Here is a 20,152-nt window from a genome sequence, read left to right on the forward strand (position 1 = left end):
ATGGCGGAGGCTCGTCTCACCGCATCACGTGGAGGCAATCGTGCCGCTGCGACTCGTTTAATCAACAGGATTAATACTATCGTTGCAGATGTTGCCATAACGAGAGCCCAAAAGATCCACGAACTTCAAGACAAAATTGAAAGTCTTGAAGAAAAGATAGCAACCATAGCAAACATCGACAACGCCATTCAAGATGAATTAGATCCTGAAGATGTTCAAGCAGAGATTGAAGCAGCCGATACGAATAATCAAACTTATCGTGACGCTAGAGCCGGCTTTACATTTCAACTGAAAACGCTGCAAGATGAAGAAGCTGCAGCTAACGCAATTCTCGCTCTCGCTACAGCTCCAGTCGTTCCCGCCGCCGCTGCTGCTACACCTGGTCCTTCTGCCAGTATGCTCCCGAAACTTGATTTGCCCTCATTCAAAGGCGACATTCTTCAATGGTCCAGCTTTTGGGACGTTTTTGAATCCGAAGTCGATTCCAAAAGCTATGGCGGCGCTACAAAATTCAACTTTCTCATCTCTAAACTCGAAGGAGAAGCAAAGGCCTCTCTTCTTGGTCTCACCTCTTCGAATGAAAACTACACCAAGGCTAAGGATATCCTTCGATTACGCTACAGCCAACCCAGGAAGGTGATCACCGCTCACTACAAGGCGCTAATCAACCTCCCAGTCGCGAATGCTACTCGTTCAAGTCTACGTGCGTTCGCCGATCAACTTGAATCCCACATCCGTGGTCTCGAAGCCCTTGGAACGGCCCCTGCCTTCTACGGGGATCTTCTCGTCTGTTTCTTAATTGATTAACTCGCCATTGATGTGCGTCGTAACCTCACACGCCATCAAGGCAATGCAGAATGGACTCTCGACGAGTTACGGAATGCCATCGCGCGAGAAATCGAGATTATGGGTGACACGTTTGAGCTTCCACCTCCTCGTCCTGCATCAAAGCAAGTTCTCTTCAATTCATCGTATCCTTCCCAAGCAACAAAGAAGCGCATTTGTCCATTTTGTTCTGGAGAGCATTCGCCGACAAGATGCTCCGAATTCAAGACACCGGAAGATCGCGCAAAAATTGTGAAGATAAAGAAGCTATGTTCCAACTGTCTTCATTCAGGACACACTAATTTGAAAGACTGCCCTAATCGTTTTCGGTGTCAACACTGCAATCAGCAGCACCACACCAGTCTTCATTTTGAAAAGAGGCCGCCGGGTACTCCCCCGAAGTCTTCCTCTTCTCATACTGGATGTCTTCAAACCAAAGCAGTTTCAAAAGTTGTGGCAGCCATGGTGACTGAATCTTTACCATTTGTTTTTCTTAAAACAGCAGTTTTCCCCGTTTGCTCACATCTTACTTCTACATTTGCTAATCTACTGATCGATGATGGATCACAAATCACCTTTATCACAGCTAGACTAGTAAAATTACTCCGTCTTTATCCAATACGACGAGTATCGCTCCTTCTCTCCGGCTTCAAAGGAATTTCAGCATCCTCCATGGAACCAAGCTACTACGACGTCGTCCATTTCTGGCTCCAAGGGTTAAACGGCGTCTTAATTCAAGCTGTTGTTCTTGACTCGATTGTTGAACCTTTAGAAGACCCTCATCGAGCAATTCTCTCAACTCTGCCTCATCTACAAAATCTTGAGTTGGCTCATCCTACGTCAACAGATGATCACTTTTCCGTCGATATCTTGATTGGAGCTGATTCGTATTGGTCCATCGTTCGCGATGAAAACATTCATGGCAACGGCCCTACAGCTGTCAACAGTTTTATCGGATATCTCGTTTCTGGTCCACTTCAGGATTACCATCCATCGACTCAACGATCCTGGTTACGGCACCAAATGTCGGGAAATTAACGACTTTGTTGTGTCTTTGTATTAAACAGACAAATACAATGGAGAATTGAACGGGAAAGAAACTGAGAGTTTAGACGAGAGAGAAAATGCGGAGCTAACGACCAGTCGATTAGAGAGCAGGACGCGAACTGGGGCTTCTAGAACAAAGAAAGGGGGTTCTAGCAATTAGGGGGTGAGAGAGGGTGACAAAAAATGAGGGGGGGGGGGTTACAACGTTGCAATATAAATTTGGGAGGGAAATAATATTTCCGACATACTCCCGGCCCGGAAGCTTTCTTCTACTCTTCTGCCATATTCCGGATCCGTTTTTCGGCGGCGATGGCCGCTTTCCGACGAGGTCTCGTTGGTACAGAAGAGGCGGGATTGGGAAGAACTTGAGCGCTTGGAGAAGAATCAATTGGCGCAGTCACTTCCAGCGGATACAGATTTGAGACCGGACGGTTTGTTTTTCCTTCCTCGGTGCGGATGTTGGCTGCTCGGATTTCTCCATCCGGGCTGATGATGAGGCTTTCTATGTTATGTTATGTTATGTTTCAATTTATATAGCGCCTTTTCCACTCGTTTCCAAGTGCTCAAAGGCGCTTTTTCCAGTTTATCAAGATGTGATACACATCACAGTATGTTTAACGTCATGTTTCTTGAAAGCAATCAAGAAACTGTGTTGGCGTGCAGCCGCTATAGGGCGCTTCTAACAATTTTTATGACGGGTTCAGCAGGGATTTGAACCCAGGGCCTCATTACCTTTTTGATTGAAGCTTTGATGCTCTAGACCATTCACCCATGCATCCCCTTATCCCCCTATCACAGCCAGTTTCCAATGGATTCGGGGTCCTTCGTTATGAACTAGAACCACGTCACCGACCTTGATGCTGGGCTTGAATTTCTCCTTGCATGTGATGTGTCGTTCCCGGAGGCTGGTCAAGTAGTCCTTTTGCCAACGGGACCAGAAAGCTTTGAGGATTCGTTGTCTTCGGCTGAACATGTCAAGGAGGTGGGAAGGCTTCTCACCGAAGGTGGGATCAAGCAGCTCCTCTTCAACGGCTGGGTTGTGCGGGAGTGGAGTCAAGCGATCACCATACATCAGATGAGACGGTGTAGGAGCTTGTGGGTCGTTCAAATCTGACGACACATACGTGATCGGACGATCGTTCAGGATGGCCTCGATCTCTGTGACGATAGTCCGGAACTCAGCGAATTTGAGTTTGGTACGACCGAACATTTTCTTGAGAGCTTCCTTGGTCAGGCCGACAAGTCGTTCCCAAAAGCCCCCATACCAAGGGGCACGCTTCGGAATAAAACGCCATTCGATTTGACAGTCGGAAAGATAATTGGTAACTTCCGAACTGTTGAAAATGGACTTGAGGGCACGAGCGGCACATTCGAAGGTTGTGGCATTGTCCGAGAGAACCATTGTTGGGGTAAAGTGGTGGGAGATGAAACTTCTGAAGGCTAGTATAAAACTAGCTGCCGTGAGGTCTTCTACTAACTCCAGGTGGATGGCACGAGATGTAGTGCACGTAAAGAGGCAAATGTAAGCCTTTAAATCTGGTTGGCTAGATGGACCACGGACTGGAAATGGGCCAGCAAAATCGATGCCGGTAACGGCGAAGGCCTTGTCTCCACGGACTCGAAAACTTGGCAATGTAGCTGGATTGGGGGCTCTGTAAGGAGCCCCGTTCACCCGGTGGCAGCGAGTGCAGAGGCGCACGATGGCTTTCACCTGTTGGCGGATGGATGGGATCCAAAATCTCTGGCGGATGCTAGAAATAGTGTAAGAAACACCGGAATGAAGAGTGCGCTCATGAAAATGTTGAATTATGAGGCGGGTGAGTTCGGTATTCTTCGGTAGGAGGATGGGATTTCGAGCATCACTCGATAAATCGGCATTATTTAAACGGCCACGGCAGCGAATGATCGAATCAGCATCCAAATAAAGATCCAACTGGGATATCAGTGCTGGTCGACGTCCCTTGTGGTCTCCACGTAGATACTCGTATTCGTTGGCAAAAAAACGAAATTGAAAAGAGACGATCCATTTGCGTTCCGCTTGGATGAGTTCCAGTGTGGAAAGAAATTCGCGATTCCATTCCGCTTTCGGTCGTTGAAAATTGCTAAATTGTCGAGAAACATATGCCGTTGTTCTTTTCAACGAACTCCAGTTGAAACGGACGATGTCGATAACTGTTGAAATATCCAGTGGCAGGGGGAGTCGTTCCGGAGCTGCGATGGTGGAAATTTCTGCAAGATGAAGAATTTTAATTTGACTGAGGCTAGAGACGCTCCATTGCGGCCATTCATCTTCGGAAGATAACCATAGTGGGCCCCGTGTCCAAATCGAAGACGTTTGAAGTTGCTGGAGCGTTAGGCCTCTCGTTACCAGATCAGCTGGATTTGAAGCAGTGGGGCAGTAATGCCAACTGGCTTGATGAAGACGGTTGAATGTGATGATCGTGGAGACACGGTTAGCGACGAAGAGATTCTTCTGTTTGTCGTTTTTTGACAACCAATATAAAACAATTTGACTATCAGACCACATGGTGACTGATAGAGAGATCCCGAGGACTTGGAAGGCGGTGATGATCGTCGTCGCGATGCGAGTTCCAATAAGGGCTGCCATGAGTTCTAGCTGCGGAAGAGTCAACTGAGGGCCGTTGCCTTTCAGCGGGGCGACTCGAGCCTTGGAAATAACGAAGGAAGAGTTCTAGCCGTCAAGGAGATAGGCGACAGCACCATATGCTTGCTGACTGGCGTCGACAAAAATATGAAGAGATTTTACGCGAGACCTATCACCGAAGTAGGAACGGGGAACCTTGGGTTTTGCGTCAGAAAGGGAGCTGCATAAACCAAGCCAGCGATCAGCGAAAGAAGCCGGTAAAGGATCGTCCCATTGTAATTCTTCTCTCCAAATTTCTTGCATAAGAATGCGGGCAGGAATAGAAAGAGGCGTAATGAATCCAAGTGGGTCGTAGATGGAAGAAAGTCTGCGAAGAACATCACGCTTGGTGGGTGAAGTGGAACAAAACGGCGTTAAAAAGAAGAGAGGTAGCTGTAGAGTGTCTGTAGTGTCAAGCGATCCCACAAAAGACCCAAAGTTTTGGTGAGAGTCGAAACATCCGCCACACCTCCCGAGATAGCACGTTCGTTGAGAGATCGATCGCTGAAAGCCCATGATTGTAAGGATAGCGATGCGGCTTGAAAAGTAGAGAGTGATTCAGCGTAGTAATTCAATGCTTCTTCTGGAGTTTCACTTCCCGAAATCAGATTATCAACGTAGATATTAGCTTCGATGTCAACACTGATGGGAGTTGAACTACGCTTAAGATGCTTTTTGATCACTGAATTTAAAATGAATGGACTGCTACTTGCTCCGAATGGAACAACTTTAAAACGGTAAATGACAAAGTCGGAATCGGGATCGTTGTCATTGCTGAGCCAAAGGAAGCGAATGAAGTCACGATCAGCTTCGTGAAGTTGTACCTTGTGAAACGCTTTCTCAATGTCGGAAGAAAAACCAATGCGATGCACACGAAATCGAAGCAGAATGTGGAGCATATCGTTTTGAAGAGGAGGACCAATGAGGAGGCAGTCGTTGAGGCTTGCACCATGTCTAGTTTTGCAGGAGCAATCGTACACGATACGAATCGGAGTTGTAGCAGAATCCTTTTGAACAGCAAAATGCGGAATGTAGTGACAACCGTGTGGCGCCTGTTGAGTACGAGGCACCCGCTCGATGAATCCGGCAGAAAGTTGGTCACGGATAATTTTACTGTACAGCTGTAAGAGCTGAGGTTTTTTCAGAAGACTCTTGACCGTGTGGCGAGTTCGTCGTTGGCAAATGAGATAATTAGATGGCAGTTCTGGATGGTCATCTTTCCATGGTAGCCGCGCTGTGTACTGGTTACCTTGATAAGTAATGCAATCAGCTTGATAGGTTGCCGCTGCATCTGCGTTCTCGACGTCAGGAAGAATTCCTAAAGTTTCATGTGACCATAAACGAGTGATGTCGTCTAGTTGAACAGCGGAGATGTGAAAACTGGACGACATCACTCGTTTCACTCGCTCACAAAGCGCTAGATCTAGCGCGAAATATTTGACTTCATTATTTTTCGCGCTAAATATATATTTTAGCTAGTTATTTGCGTTTGTAAATTATGTCATGAATTTAAATGTGCTAAATTTGACGAATTGCGCGCAAGTTAATCTTAAGCTTAAAAGCGCAATGCGCGCTTAGATACAGCTAGATCTAGCGCGAACAATTAAAAAATTTTGGCCCAGCGACTCAGGTTTGCAGCTATGAATTTTAGCCCGATGTTAAATGCGCTAAATTTTGTAGATCGCGCGCAAGTAAATTAGAAGTAAGTCATCAGCGCCATGCGCGCATATAAATAGCGGAAAAATAGGCTATTTAATGTAACATATAAATATGTATTTAATTGTTTTTCACGCAGCAAGCTGCGTAAAACAGCGGACGGGCGACGCTTAGCGCTTAGAACACTTATTTATTGGTCACTTTGCCGTTCCATAATATGGTATTCCTTTTTTCAGTTTTTTTTTATAAAACAAAAAAGGAATACCTTTAAGTCATCAAAGAATCTCGAAGTTTAATATTAGTTGTATGTCTTCTTTTATCAATTCCCATGTATCAATCATTAATCAACAATTAATAAATGATTCAACAATGAGTGATATAGGTAAATGAAAATGTATAGGTTTTATTAACGTTTCCTTTATCAATAAATATTTAATGGTTGATTTCTTCGTATTAACTGTGGTTTCATATTTTTTTATTTATTTCGATTAGCTTGATTTATGTTTGATTATTTCATCAACGTTTAATAATTAAATACTTATATATTGGTTGATTTAATCATTTATCAATGCAAATTGATATGTTTAATGATGACGCGGAGTTAAAATAAATTAAACGATAGGCCCTACATATGTTGTATAAAGGGAAAAACGGCATATGGGGTGCCGTTGTACCTTTTTAACAACAAACCTATCATTTAACATCAATCTATAATTAAACAAACAACATTATATAAAACACTTATCTAAACAAACATCAAAGGGTAACATAGCGTCAAACCAGGGATATTAGATTTATCAAATCTAACTTGCAATCAAACCTAACCTTAAAATCAAATGTAAAATAATAGCTTCGTAAACCTGCATCAAACCTTTTATCTATTATTCAATCGGGCAAATTAAAAATAAAACAAAAATTCAGAAATAATGTAGCCTATACTAACCCCGGAGCATTAACAACTCATATGGGATATGGCGAATGGTTTTGCCTCCATTCTTTTCTCCCCGCCCCTTTTTTAAACTTTGTCATCTAGCGGTTAGAATCACGCAACACAAAACACCAATTATGATGCTGTTGCACTTCTAATTTTGTAATTTGATTTCTGTACTTGATTTTCATTATATTTCATGCCATTTCGTTATGTCTAGAATGGCGATCTACCATCATCCCCATTCGCCCCCATCATTTTTACGAAAAATTATTTCAGATCGTATACATGTACCAGAAATAAGGAATCGGGAAATTGACTGGCTTCACGCAGAGATCAGGGACAACTTTTAAAGTAGCAAACAAGGTGCGTCAGTCATCAATCAATTTTTTTTTTATTTTTGAAAATGCACTGGTGGAACGTGTCCCTGGATTTGCGCGTGTTGGTTCACATTCGTTTTAATATGAAAATTATTTTCTGATAACGAATAAAAATTTTAAATCCACGTTCCCAAATATATTTTGTATCAGAAAATGAGCGTGATATAAAAACGAATAAATGCAACCAATATGCGCAACTGTGATGGGACAATTTCTCCAGATTTCCGGTGATAGCTTTCGATATCGGCACGGCAAAAATGCATGAATGCATTTTCCTACAATTTTGTGGAACTATCTAGAAATTCTGCCATGTTCGTTCGTTTTTTTTGTTGTTGTTGGAGTCCTCTCGCTGAGTTTCCACGTTTATTTTAATTCGCCCTATATATGAGCGGGACAAATTTTGCTTGTTGCGGACGGTTGCGTATATATAATATGAGTAGGCTACTACGTGCGTATGAGTACTTCTGCGGACTTCTGTTATTTTATGATGCCTCTAGTGGCCTGACAGAGAAGTATTCCACAAAGCCAATGAGTCTATTACCCAACAAAAAAATGCTTTGCTGATTCCTTAATTGTTTTTCAAACTTCAATTACATTACAATTTTAATGATTCTTTATTTCTAATTTTTAGGTTAGCCTCTACACTTCATTTGTTAATTGATTTATTCAAGGAATAGAATTAAATATTCATTTTCAAAATTTTAACCATATCTATTTCCTTTAAATTGTTATTAAAATAAACTGTTTGATTACATGATTGATTAATTTATCGCAATCAATTTATCTGTTAGATTGCGAATGACGTTTGATTTAATGTTAGGTTTGCCAATACATGGTTTATTAAATAATAGCTTACCCGAAAGATTGATTGTTTTCTCCAATGTTAATCGATAGATGGTTTGATTAATTTTACATTTCATTTTGTATGTTTTATTTGAATTAAAAGAGTGTTACCTTGGTGTTATTGGTATTTAATTAATGTTAAATGAATGTTAGAATTGTGTAATGAATGTTAGATTTCTGTTAGAATACAAGATCACGATTGATTTAAGTTATTGTAATGTTTAATTTATTGCTTAATATTTCTTTGTTGGTAAAAAGGTACAACGGCACCCCATAATATCGCCCCGCCACCCCACGTCACACTTCATGTTAATATTAAGTTAAAGTAACACTTATTACTATAGTAACAATACAATTATATCATGCGGTCACATGTTGCATTACATGAGTCTTGGCTAATAGATAGCGAGCTACCATCATACCCATCCCTTACGGAAAAATCTCATCTAATTTTATGAGAAATCATAAGTTTTCTCATGACACTGATGATTTTTTCATAATTTTTTATGATAAAAATTTTATCTCACTAAAATCTCACTTTTTAATGAGATTATAAATCGTAAAAACTGACCTAAAAAAATTTCTAAGTCCAAATCATCAATCTCATATGAGATATCACTGATTTCATAGTTAAAAAACATGTGAAAATCATATTAGAATCTCATATAATAATCATGAATATTTCTCATGACATATAGGTGTGAATAAGTTGAGAAATTGGAATAAAATCATGATATTTCCTGATGATTTAAATTTTAATAGCATTAAATTTTCCATTATTTATCATGTATTTATCAAGAATATTAATCATGAGACATAAATGATAAACTAGTAACAAACTCATTATATTTTTATGATTTGTAAAATGTTTGTATCATTAAATGTGTATTTATTTATCATGCATTTATCATGAATATACTCATGAGATATAAATGATAAACTAGTAACAAACTCATTATATTTTTATGATGTGTAAAATTTTTGTATCATTAAATGTGTATTTATTTATCATGCATTTATCATGAATATACTCATGAGATATAAGTACTAAAGTAGTAAGAAAATCATGATTTTTTCATGATTTGTAAATTTTGGTATCATTAAATGCGCAGTTATTTATCATGGATTTATCATGAATATACTCATGAGATATAAGTACTAAAGTAGTAAGAAAATCATGATATTTTCATGATTGGTAAATTTTGGTATCATTAAATGTGCAGTTATTTATCGTGGATTTATCATGAGATATAAGTACTAAAGTAGTAAGAAAATCATGATATTTTCATGATATGCAGACGAAATGTACACTACTGTATATAGTTTAGAGAGTAGTCAACCGTGCGTTTTATATCGGATATACATCACTACATTATTGAATATATTGCTGTGCTAAGATGGATTTAGTTGATGAATCACCTACAGGGAAACGTAAACGTGGAACATATCACAACTACCTAACCAATAATGGAATAAAAATTCCTCGACAAACCCTTTACAATCAACGAAAAAGAGCTAAACAGACGAATGCAGAAAGACAACAACAACAAACAATTGCTACTGATGGTGCAACTGCTGATTTCCAAACAACTAATGTTGCCAATGAGCCTAATAACTTATCAATAACTGCTGGTGTAAATGAATCAGATGACTTTCAAGAAAACCACATTAAGGGCAACAGCATTAATAATAATCCAATTCAGCAAGATGATACACCAAGAGACGAGCTATTAGAGAACTATTTCAATCAAATAGATGACGAAGAGCAGGAGTTTTACGACGAAAATATTTTGTTTCCTGCTGCCAATGTAACAACAGCAGAAACCGATGATGAAATTAGAGGCAAGTGTGGCTCATAATTTCATTGCCAAAGTTTTTCATGCTAAAATCATGATAAATCGTCTATAAATCATGTTTTTCAACGATAACATCATAAGGACATTTTTATATCTTTTTAACAGTTAATGTATTCATTTCATCGCTCTATCCAAAACAGATGAAGCTGATGCTTTTGGAGTGGATCCAAATATGCTCTTGTATCCCAATAGTAAACTTACACTAGCGCAAGCTATCTTTTTCGTGTTGTCATTTTCCACCTACTGTTCAATGACGAGAGATTCCTTGCAATGTTTATTGGATTTGCTGTTGCTGTTTCTTCCGGCAGACTGTACACTTCCGCAGACTGTTTATCTCTTAGAAAAACACAGTAAACAGGAACTTGATAAGCCAACACATGTGTATTTCTACACGTCATGCCTAGAAGATATGACGGAAGAACAAAATGTTTTGCTTTGCCGTACTTGCAACACTCAGGAAACAAAACAAGAGTTAAAGGATAAAGGCGGACACTACTTATTGTTGTCGATTGAAAGTCAACTTCGTCGTTATCTACAGGTATATGTCCAAAATCATTACTCTCACGATATTAAACCACCTTATAACTAACATATATATTTATTTTAGGATTATAAACTTGGAAGTGAGCTTTTGTATCGTTTTAATCGAAATAACAGTGGCAATAACATATGCGATATCTATGACGGAAGCTCGTACTCCAATTTCAAGGAAGGAAAACTTAATAAAGATCCTAGTGCCATATCGTTGACTAAAAACATCGATGGATTCCCTGGATTTAATTCCTCGAACACATCGTTTTGGCCGATACAATTTACGATTAACGAATTCCCACCCTGGTTACGGAAAAAGTTTATTATTCTCGGTACAGTGTGGTTTGGTAGTGGCAAACCTAATTTATCAGCATATTACAAAAAGGTAATCGATTAAATAAAAATCAATTACATGATATGCTACTTCTCATGATTGTATCATGAGTAAACATGATAATTTAGTATTTTTTTATGAGATATCAATGAGATAATGTGATATTAATTGTTTTGTATTTTTTTTTACTCGTGATTGTATCATGAGTAAACATGATAATTTAGTATTTTGTTATGAGATATCAATGAGAAAAATGTGATATTAATTGTTTTATATATTTTTTTACATTGCATAGATTATGGCTGAACTGGGAACTCTCGCAAGAAATGGCTTCACATGGATGAATGGAAACATACAGATAACCTCTACTGTTGACCTACTGATGGCATCTGTTGATACTCCCGCCCACGCAATGGTTCAAAATTTTGTGCAATTCAACGGCACTTATGGATTTTCGTGAAACAAGTGGCGCTCGTGTAAAAAAAGGTAAAGGGAATGTTCAAACTTATCCGAATGAGCCTCAACCTTCAAAGAAAAGAACTTACAAAAGAGTAAAACGGCATGCAGCTTATGCTATAGAAACAGAATCCCCTCATATTGGTGTTAAAGGATGGTCGCCATTTTATAACATTTATGATTTTGATGTGGTTGAAGGATGTGTTTACGATGCAATGCACGATGTAGATTTAGGGGTTTCTAGACAGTTAGCTAGTCTTTGGTTTGATTCCAAAAATAGTACGTCAGCATGGTATATTGGGACACCAACAGAAATTGCACGAATTGACAGTCGTATTGCAAAAATCATCCCTCCTTCTAATGTTACCAGGCTTCGTCGTTCTCTTAATCAGAGGGCTTACTGGAAAGCAGCTGAATGGCGAAATTTTCTTTTATATTATGCCCCTATAGTTTTAAAGGATATTTTACCAAATCGATTTCATAGACACTTTGTTAAATTAAGTGAAGCTATTTTCTCCTTGAACAACAATTATATTTCTCCAATGGATTTATATTTAGCTCGAAAAAAAATTGAAAATTTTGTTGAGGAGTTTGAAAATTTGTATGGAAAAGAACACATGTCATTCAATGTACATATTCTTTTACATGCATGTGATTGTGTAAGCAGATGGAGACCTCTATGGGCATATTCAGCCTATGGGTTTGAGGACTCTAATGGTCGGCTTGGAAAACTATTTAACGGTACACAATCAGTAGATCTTCAAGTCGCATCTAAGTTCATTAAAATCCAAAATTTAAAAGCGAAGGGAATTCATTTTATTTCAGACAGCGAAAATGAAGTAATAAATAACCTTGTTCAAATCTTGCTCAGAGACATTCCAAAATTGAAGCGACATGTCACCATGAATAACTGTTCTTTCTTTGGGAGCGGAAAAAAAAGTTTGATTTTGAACGACGAAATGCTCGTCTTACAAAATAAAGTTATGTCGGATCATGGTTATAATTTCCCTGGAGATGTAATGTTTATGAGGTGTGCTCGATGAAAGATATATTTTCTATGAGATCCCACAAACTTTCGACGAGAAGACAGAACTGTTACGTCACAACTACCAACGGCGAAATCCATGAGCTACAAAGTTTTTATTTGCCCCTCAGCTCAACAGCTTTACTAGGAGAATGCTTAATTTTTTCCCGTCGTCTATCTATTAGAAAAATCATTTCTTCACTTTCAATGCACATAATCGAAATAGTTGGCACTGGAACCCTTGTTTTATTATCGATAAAAACAATAAAGTGTAAATGTATTGTCCTAAAAAGAGAACCTCTTTTAACTTTTGCTGTGTTATCAAATTTAGTTGATAGAGATTAGAATGCATTCCAATCTCACATGTCACATGATATTCTCATATGTTATTCACATGAGATTAACATATCAATATATGTGATATCTCACTTGATTTCTCATGATTTTTCCGTAAGGGTGTTGAATATAACATGTACTCTCATAAACGCAAAATGTTAATAAATAGTAGAAATTTCAAAAAAAATCAAATTACTGTTTCATTTTGTGACGTTGAAGGAAATTGTGATCGGACGTATTAATATTACAAACAAAAATGACGAAACAAACTTACTCGATAGGCTCTTTGATGAGGCCGTTGGTGAGAGTTTACGGAAGTCAAATTTAACCATAGCAATTTAAAGTCAATCGGCAATGTTGCAAATGGCGTCATTAGAGCTAAGCGTCATTAGTGGCATTATACGACATACGATTGTGCGAAATATCTTAGCAGTGTCAATATGTCTGGTCCCAAATATGTGTCAGTTTATTGGGAACAGAAAAAGAAATTTACAACACAAAAAATATTTTGTGTAAGAAACCCAAGCCAACTAAAAAACTCGAAACTTGATGATGTTGAACATCAGGGGAGAGACAAAGACAAACCACAGAATGGCTGGCAATGCTTTCCAGGAAGAATCATAGCAATTGGAGGTGAGTCATTTAAAACTTATTTACAACCAGAATCTACTCAAATAATAAATAATTTTCATTTTTTAGCCAAGAAAAAATCAATTGAAGCAAAGGGTTTTCTCAAGAACCAAGAAATTACAGCAGCAGAAAGGGAAGGTGGTGAAATCGCAGGGAATCAAACTGTTTTGGATTCCAGTTCAGCGGAATCAGATTCATCTTCCTCAAGTAAATGTTATGACAACATTCCTTCGACATTTTTTGAAAGTCAGCTTCAAGCTAAGGTATATGGTCAATGGAGTGTTTGTTTTGTGTGCCGTCATTTTTAATTTATACTCTTGGTTTACAATGCATAGCTAAATGAGGATATTCCTTCAAGTCAGCAGCTTCAATCTAAGGACAAGGCAAAAGCTAAGATCACGTGCAGGCATTGGAGAAGTTAGCCGTCAAAGAAATGGTGTTGTTCTGTGAAAACCGCAAAGTTTGTCGAAACGTCAGAATTGCACATTTCTTAGATGAAACACCACGACCATATGATCGTAATTCGTCAGCCGTTTGCGACATTTGCGCATCTGAAGTATGTAAACGTTACGCGTTATTAACATAACATTTTAATCTGTGAAATTTTAATTTAGGCCATATATAAAGAAGTTGACGTCATACAACATGTTTGTGATGTAAGGGAAACTGTTATGTAAAATTTCTCGACTCGTTTCACAATTTCATTTATCGTGGATGTATTCCGTGCCGACAAAAAGAGGAGCTTGCATACCGGCGGTAATTTAATTTGTGTCGATATGTTTTCAACAAATTAAAGTAATCCAATATATTTTGTTATTTACAGATGTTAAGGATTGTGCACTGTACGGCAAAGGTTCAGGTTGGAAAACTGATAATGCCTTTAGATTAGTTCAACAACTAATTCTGGATAACGTACTGGAAGAAAGGTTGGTGTGTGAAAAAGGACGACAAGCGTATGCAATTATTCTCATTGGAAGCAACTGGCCTTTGCAAAAGGTTTTATAAATTTATTAATTAAAAATAATTAAAGGGAATAATTTAAAGGGTTAATTAAGAATAAGAATAAGATTAAAGAAGAAGTGGCCAAAAGAGTAGCAAGAATTTTTATGAGCACTCAACATATGAGCTCCTCAAATATTTCTATGCGAGAACATTTAGAAGAAGGAAAGAGTGGGGAGAGCTCTTATCATGCAGTCGTTGGCATTGTGAGTGAGAAAGACGCGTCGTCTGCTACTGGCTTTCGTTTTGATCTCAATTCACTTACTCTCAGCTCGGTTGCCATATTGAATTAAATCAACTTGGCAGTTTCTACTTAAATTACTTTGCAAACAAATTTAGGCAAATTGTTAGATATAGTGTATACAAATAGACAAAATTACCACCTGGTTTTAGCGAGCTGCCCGCAACTCAAACAGACCGTTTTGGGGGATTTTCAGAAAATCATTGCTAGGATTTTTAAAAATAAACAAATAGATGGTTTATTTTGTAAATTTTTTTTCGCTTAGTCGATTGGTGAAAACCGCAATCGCCTACCTCTTTTTGGTTTGGGAGTATCTCAGAAGAACTGTGGGTCCAGCCAAAATTTGATTTTTTTGTTTTTGTTTTTATACAGCCGTTTTCTCTTCAACTGCTGCACCTAAAGATATTCTTATTAGTTTAAAATGATGGGATAGCCAACCTCTTCAAACAATCACATTTCAACTTTTTAAATACTCGGCTCAAAAGCCGAGGTATGAACGATTGAATTTTTTGAAAAACATTCCTACAAATTTATTTGTTTTTTGGCCATGCGGGTCTGAAAGCCGGCAAAAAAAAATACCAAATTCCGTTAATAAACGGAATCAATCAACAAATGATTTCGCAGTCTATTTATCGGATAATAACAATTTTTCTAGTTTTATTTTTAAATTCACCTGTAATATTATTTTCAGTTGTTTTGTTTCTGCCGCCAACCTAACTTCACTGTTAAAACCACCACACTTTTTACGGGGTAAAAAACCAAATTTTTCCGTTTCACCAGATACGGAGTTGAAACCCCGGAAATAAAACTAATTAGTTCCTCTCGAAAATTGAAGGTTATCGAGACTTCAGTGGGATTTGAACCCACAACCTGTGACTTGCTAGCTTAGCTCGCCAACCACTACAACAATTGGCTTAATAATTAAATATAATCCTTTTGATTAATCCGTAGTTGAGTGCATCAACAATTAGGACTTGTAAATATTTTCAAATTTCACATTGTGAACATGGAAAACAGTTAGCGGGTGTGACCACGTATATATAAAATTGGCTATACTCACAATTACTAACTTTGATACAAGCGTACTTGAAATGAAACGTGTGCTAGGCTATATAGTGTGACGATGATGAGCATATATTTTAGTATTAAAAAAGTCTCTGATGATATCTCTGCTACTGCTGATAATTTAAACCGTTCCCCATGCCCAGGAATTTCATGGATTTTTCCCTAAATATTTACATAACATTGGAAAAATTTGAATGATACACACATTGTTGGTAGAGTACTTAATCTTTGCGAAAAATATTAAAAAGCCGAATTCATACGGAAAATATTTTTTAAAAATCTTAAGTCCTAAATGAATTACTGAAAATCGAGTCTTTAAGTATATATAGTCAAAAATTAAGTTTCCTAATACCACTGTGTTAGATAAAACCATGGGTTTTGTTTTAAAAAACATTTAATTTAGGTGTTTAAACCCTTAGATTTATGTTTTGGAAGAAATTTTTGTGGGTTAAACACCAAGTATTCTGTGTCCACCACGAATATTTCGTATGAGTTACGAAACATTCGGTTGGTTACAAAATTTTCGGGGTTTCAACACCCAAAAAATCGGTACTAAACTTTAAGTGTAAAACACTTATAACTTGTATAATACACTTAACACCTAATATTTGGGGTATAAATTGCTGAAATTCCTGTTGCAAAGGTAATTCGTAGTTTAAAACCAAATTTTTTTGTAAAAATTCCATATTATCGTGCGAAGCTATGAACATTTCGGTTATTGGGTACATTTTTTACGGGTTAAAAATAGCTGAGAAATTCGTAACCTTTTTAACAGTGTAAAAAAACCTTTAAACCTTTAACCTTTAAAAATTCTCCGTTCTATTCCAATATTGGTCATCTTTTCTGGTTTACATTTTTTCAATGTGGGGCACCATCTGGTGTAAGACAGGGAATCACTGAAAAAAAAATTGTCGTTTTTTCTTGTTTTTTTGGCTTTTCAAGATTCAAGGAGTTATATAGTTACATGTTTAAGTTGACAAACCGTTGTGTATTCACGTTTGCTAACTATTTCATACCAAAAAATCAGCGTTTCATTCAAAAAATTGAAACTTTGCCCAATTGTAGATATAAGTAACAATTTACAAATTTGAATTTTTGGCAATTTTTTAAGTGCCACGCCCTTTAGTATGGAAACATATAGCAGAAACGCTAATGTTTCCAAACTTAAAATCTTTAAATTTGCGAGGAAAGTGCTATTCACAAAAATAAAAAAAACAAACAGTGAAAGTATGTTATTCCCTCTACAAGAGAATTTTTTAAGTTTTTCTTTGCGATAACTCAAACATGACTTATCGCGATAAAAAGGGGAACACTTTGGCCCGTAAGCCGCCGTTTTAAAAGCATGGAAACACTCGTCGAACCCTGTGTGTTTTTTCAACGGGACGTATGAAAAGCTCTACTAAAAGGAGCCGAGATCACCAGAGGCGACGCCTCTGATGACAAATAAGCTCAAAAGATGGACTAATCAAAGTTGATGGCAGGCATGAGTAGGCAGTCCTCCCAACTCGTACTCCCCATTCCATCATCATCCAGTCTCATCGTCGAGGATCTCCATGCAAAATTACATCACACCGGCGTAGGGCACACCCTCAGCGTTTGTCAAAGGAATTTTATATACCTATTTTATAATAGATGGTGACGAAAAACCTTCGAAGTTCTGTGCCAATGCATCAAAGGTAGAATTCAGCCTTCGATGCCACAGCCATCACGGATTACCAACTTATCAACGTCTCAAGGGTTTTGTTCGCATTTTCACCAACATAGAACTTGACTGTTTTGTACCGTTTCGCGTTGACATCAGAATAGGAACAACAAAGAGATAGAGATTGATGTCTTCTTTGTCACCGTTTTTTACCATTTTTTAAAAATTAGATTTAAAAACAGTGGAAAACCTGTTAAGAAGTTATCTGATGTTGAATTAAATCAGAACAACCAGCCGCGGGTGGAAATTAGAAGAAAGAAACGTCGTAATCGGATTCGATCAAGCTCTCCAGAAACACGCGAACAATCCCCGTCTATTCCAGATTGCTCTGACGTACCAATGGAATTAGTAATTGCAATTGTTGCAGATGCGAATGACAACTCTTCGGATTCATCAGAAGAAGAAATTTCTACTGAAGAAATGGAAGAGCATGGCAAATGCATCTGCAGCAATTGCCACATGCGTCATTCCTGGCTGGTTTTTTTTTGTGCCATATCAGAAACAGCAAAGGAGAATGGTAATATTTTCTAAAATAATTTAAAAATTCATGTTTCTTGTTTACTGATTTTGTTTTGTTTTGACAGAATTGTCAGCTCCTTCCGGGCCGCCGGTGCGACTAGTTACAGTCGGTGAAGAAATGCAAGTAGTGCCAGGTAGTCGGACATGCTACCACTGCCGCGTAGTGGGACATATCGCAAAAGATTGTACCAATCCCACTTATAGAGGTAACTTTTTGGATTTATTATTATTCAATATGGTAAAAATCATCAAAATCGTAAGTTTTACAAACTCCCGCTCGAAATGAAACAATTTTTGAAAAAAAGAAATAAACAATCAATTGTTGCGTATTAAAACAGTGCACGGTTTTTTTTTCAGCACGGCAAACGAGTTGTGCGCCATATGGCGCGTTATGCGGACGACACGGCACGGCAACTATTCGAAGTCATGGCATGGCCCGGCACCACCACCCACAAAGCGCTGGTATCTGGTATCCGCTTTAAAGTTTTGATCTTCTGCAACAAGAGTTTGACGGCAAGAATTGCCCATGGCTATTGGGGAAGCCAAAGATTTTCTTTTTCAACGCCTGCCGCGGACAAGCCACAAATATTGGTATGTTTTTTTAAATAATCAGTTGCATGTTGTATTGAAATTATACAATTTTTTTAAATTTCTCAGCCCATGTTCCCACAGAATTTTTGTCGAGTTCCAAAGATGTTATTAGAATGGAGATGGTTCCAAATGATTCGGAATCTTTGTTTCTTGGGCCACAACACCAGGATATAAAGCTTATGAACGTGATTGTCAAAATGTTATGTATTTTAATTTTTCTGTTTTCCTGATTTAGACCTACTTTATTCCATGGAAAGATGTTAACCTGGTTCTCCCGGCTCTCCATTCTTGCAACAATTGTTTTTTGGTTTTTCTACCGTTTTTTACCATTTTTTAAAAATTAGATTTAAAAACAGTGGAAAACCTGTTAAGAAGTTATCTGATGTTGAATTAAATCAGAACAACCAGCCGCGGGTGGAAATTAGAAGAAAGAAACGTCGTAATCGGATGCGATCAAGCTCTCCAGAAACACGCGAACAATCCCCGTCTATTCCAGATTGCTCTGACGTACCAATGGAATTAGTAATTGCGATTGCTGCAGATGCGAATGCCAACTCTTCGGATTCATCAGAAGAAAAAATTTCTACTGAAGAAAATGGAAGAGCATGGCAAATGCATCTCTAAACCTAGTTTATTACTTAGGTTTTTTCGGCGTAAACTGATTTTTTTTAGATTATGTGTGCTACGGTGGCGTTTGGATTGGGCATAAATAAGCCAGGTACATTTTTTTCTAATTTTGATTGGATATTCAATAATAATTTTTGATTTTCTTAGACGTCCGTTTCGTATTTCACCTGTCAATCCCGAAATCCATGGAAGGGTATTATCAGGAAATTGGTCGTGCTGGTCGAGATGGACAGTTGGCACACTGTGTCATGTATTACAAGTTTTCGGAATCTCATGTCCAGCAGAGTATCATTGATTATGGTAACTTTTAATTACCGCAATTTTAATAAGAACCAACGTCTTGGTGCAGATCGAGTCGTTTTAATCCTCGTGTGTGTGTTCCCGTTCGACAACCAACGTCTTGGTGCAGAGCTGACTGAAGTCACCACACCTGTTGACGGATTAATTTGTTGATCAACAGACACAGTCGTTTGTTTCTTCGTTTGTGTGTTCCCGTTCGAAAACCAACGCCTTGGTGCAGAGTTGACTAAATCACTACACCGTTTGACAGATCGCGTCGTTCTTCACAGGATATACGACGATTCTTCTTGTGCCTGTTTTCCGTCCGACAACCCAAGTCATATGGTGCAGAGTTGACAGAAGTCACCACTCCTTTGACGGATTAATTTGTGGAACAACAACTTTTCACCGACTTAATCGTTCGAAATCTTCCTTGAACATCCAGAATGGAAAAGTTTGCTAGTACAGTGTCTTCTAAGGAATATGATCTAGAATTCACAAAGTTGCTAGATCAAAAAATAGTTTCATTGAAAAGTCCTGTGGAAGATCCTGACATTGATCAAGAAACAAAGTTGTTCATGTGTCGTGGAACTGCTGCATTTAAGTGCCACCATGAATTGGGGCCCTACCATTTGGAAG

General features: G+C 38.1%; 3 protein-coding genes across 5 annotated transcripts; 2 read left to right on the plus strand and 1 right to left on the minus strand.

The window, feature by feature from the left end:
• Positions 1-807, plus strand: LOC124350050. The gene has a single exon (XM_046801088.1). It carries the CDS (start codon positions 1-3, stop codon positions 805-807), a length of 807 nt encoding a protein of 268 aa, XP_046657044.1.
• A 1,846-nt stretch (positions 808-2,653) lies between these two features.
• LOC124350138 lies at positions 2,654-5,907 on the minus strand. Its single transcript, XM_046801199.1, has 3 exons — positions 4,986-5,907; positions 4,640-4,920; positions 2,654-4,540 (listed from the first exon to the last, which is right to left on the minus strand). The coding sequence occupies exons 1-3, from the start codon at positions 5,905-5,907 to the stop codon at positions 2,654-2,656; spliced, it is 3,090 nt and encodes a 1,029-aa protein (XP_046657155.1).
• A 7,326-nt stretch (positions 5,908-13,233) lies between these two features.
• LOC124310671 lies at positions 13,234-20,097 on the plus strand. 3 transcript variants are annotated; one of them, XM_046775855.1, is made up of 12 exons: positions 13,234-13,493; positions 13,560-13,753; positions 13,826-14,046; positions 14,105-14,146; positions 14,228-14,246; positions 14,314-14,486; positions 17,723-18,014; positions 18,082-18,222; positions 18,374-18,607; positions 18,674-19,325; positions 19,382-19,534; positions 19,644-20,097. In XM_046775855.1, exons 3-9 carry the CDS (start codon positions 13,924-13,926, stop codon positions 18,496-18,498), a joined length of 915 nt encoding a protein of 304 aa, XP_046631811.1. In that variant the 5' UTR covers positions 13,234-13,493; positions 13,560-13,753; positions 13,826-13,923; the 3' UTR covers positions 18,499-18,607; positions 18,674-19,325; positions 19,382-19,534; positions 19,644-20,097. The 3 variants fall into 3 exon arrangements, with proteins under 3 accessions (XP_046631811.1, XP_046630984.1, XP_046632304.1); XM_046775028.1 differs by having other exon boundaries at positions 19,382-19,519; positions 19,584-20,097; XM_046776348.1 differs by lacking the exons at positions 13,234-13,493; positions 13,560-13,753 and having other exon boundaries at positions 13,917-14,008; positions 19,382-19,519; positions 19,584-20,097.
• Positions 20,098-20,152: the final 55 nt, after the last annotated feature.

This window comes from Daphnia pulicaria, chromosome 1 (assembly GCF_021234035.1).
Source record: "Daphnia pulicaria isolate SC F1-1A chromosome 1, SC_F0-13Bv2, whole genome shotgun sequence".
Lineage (NCBI taxonomy): Eukaryota > Metazoa > Arthropoda > Branchiopoda > Diplostraca > Daphniidae > Daphnia > Daphnia pulicaria.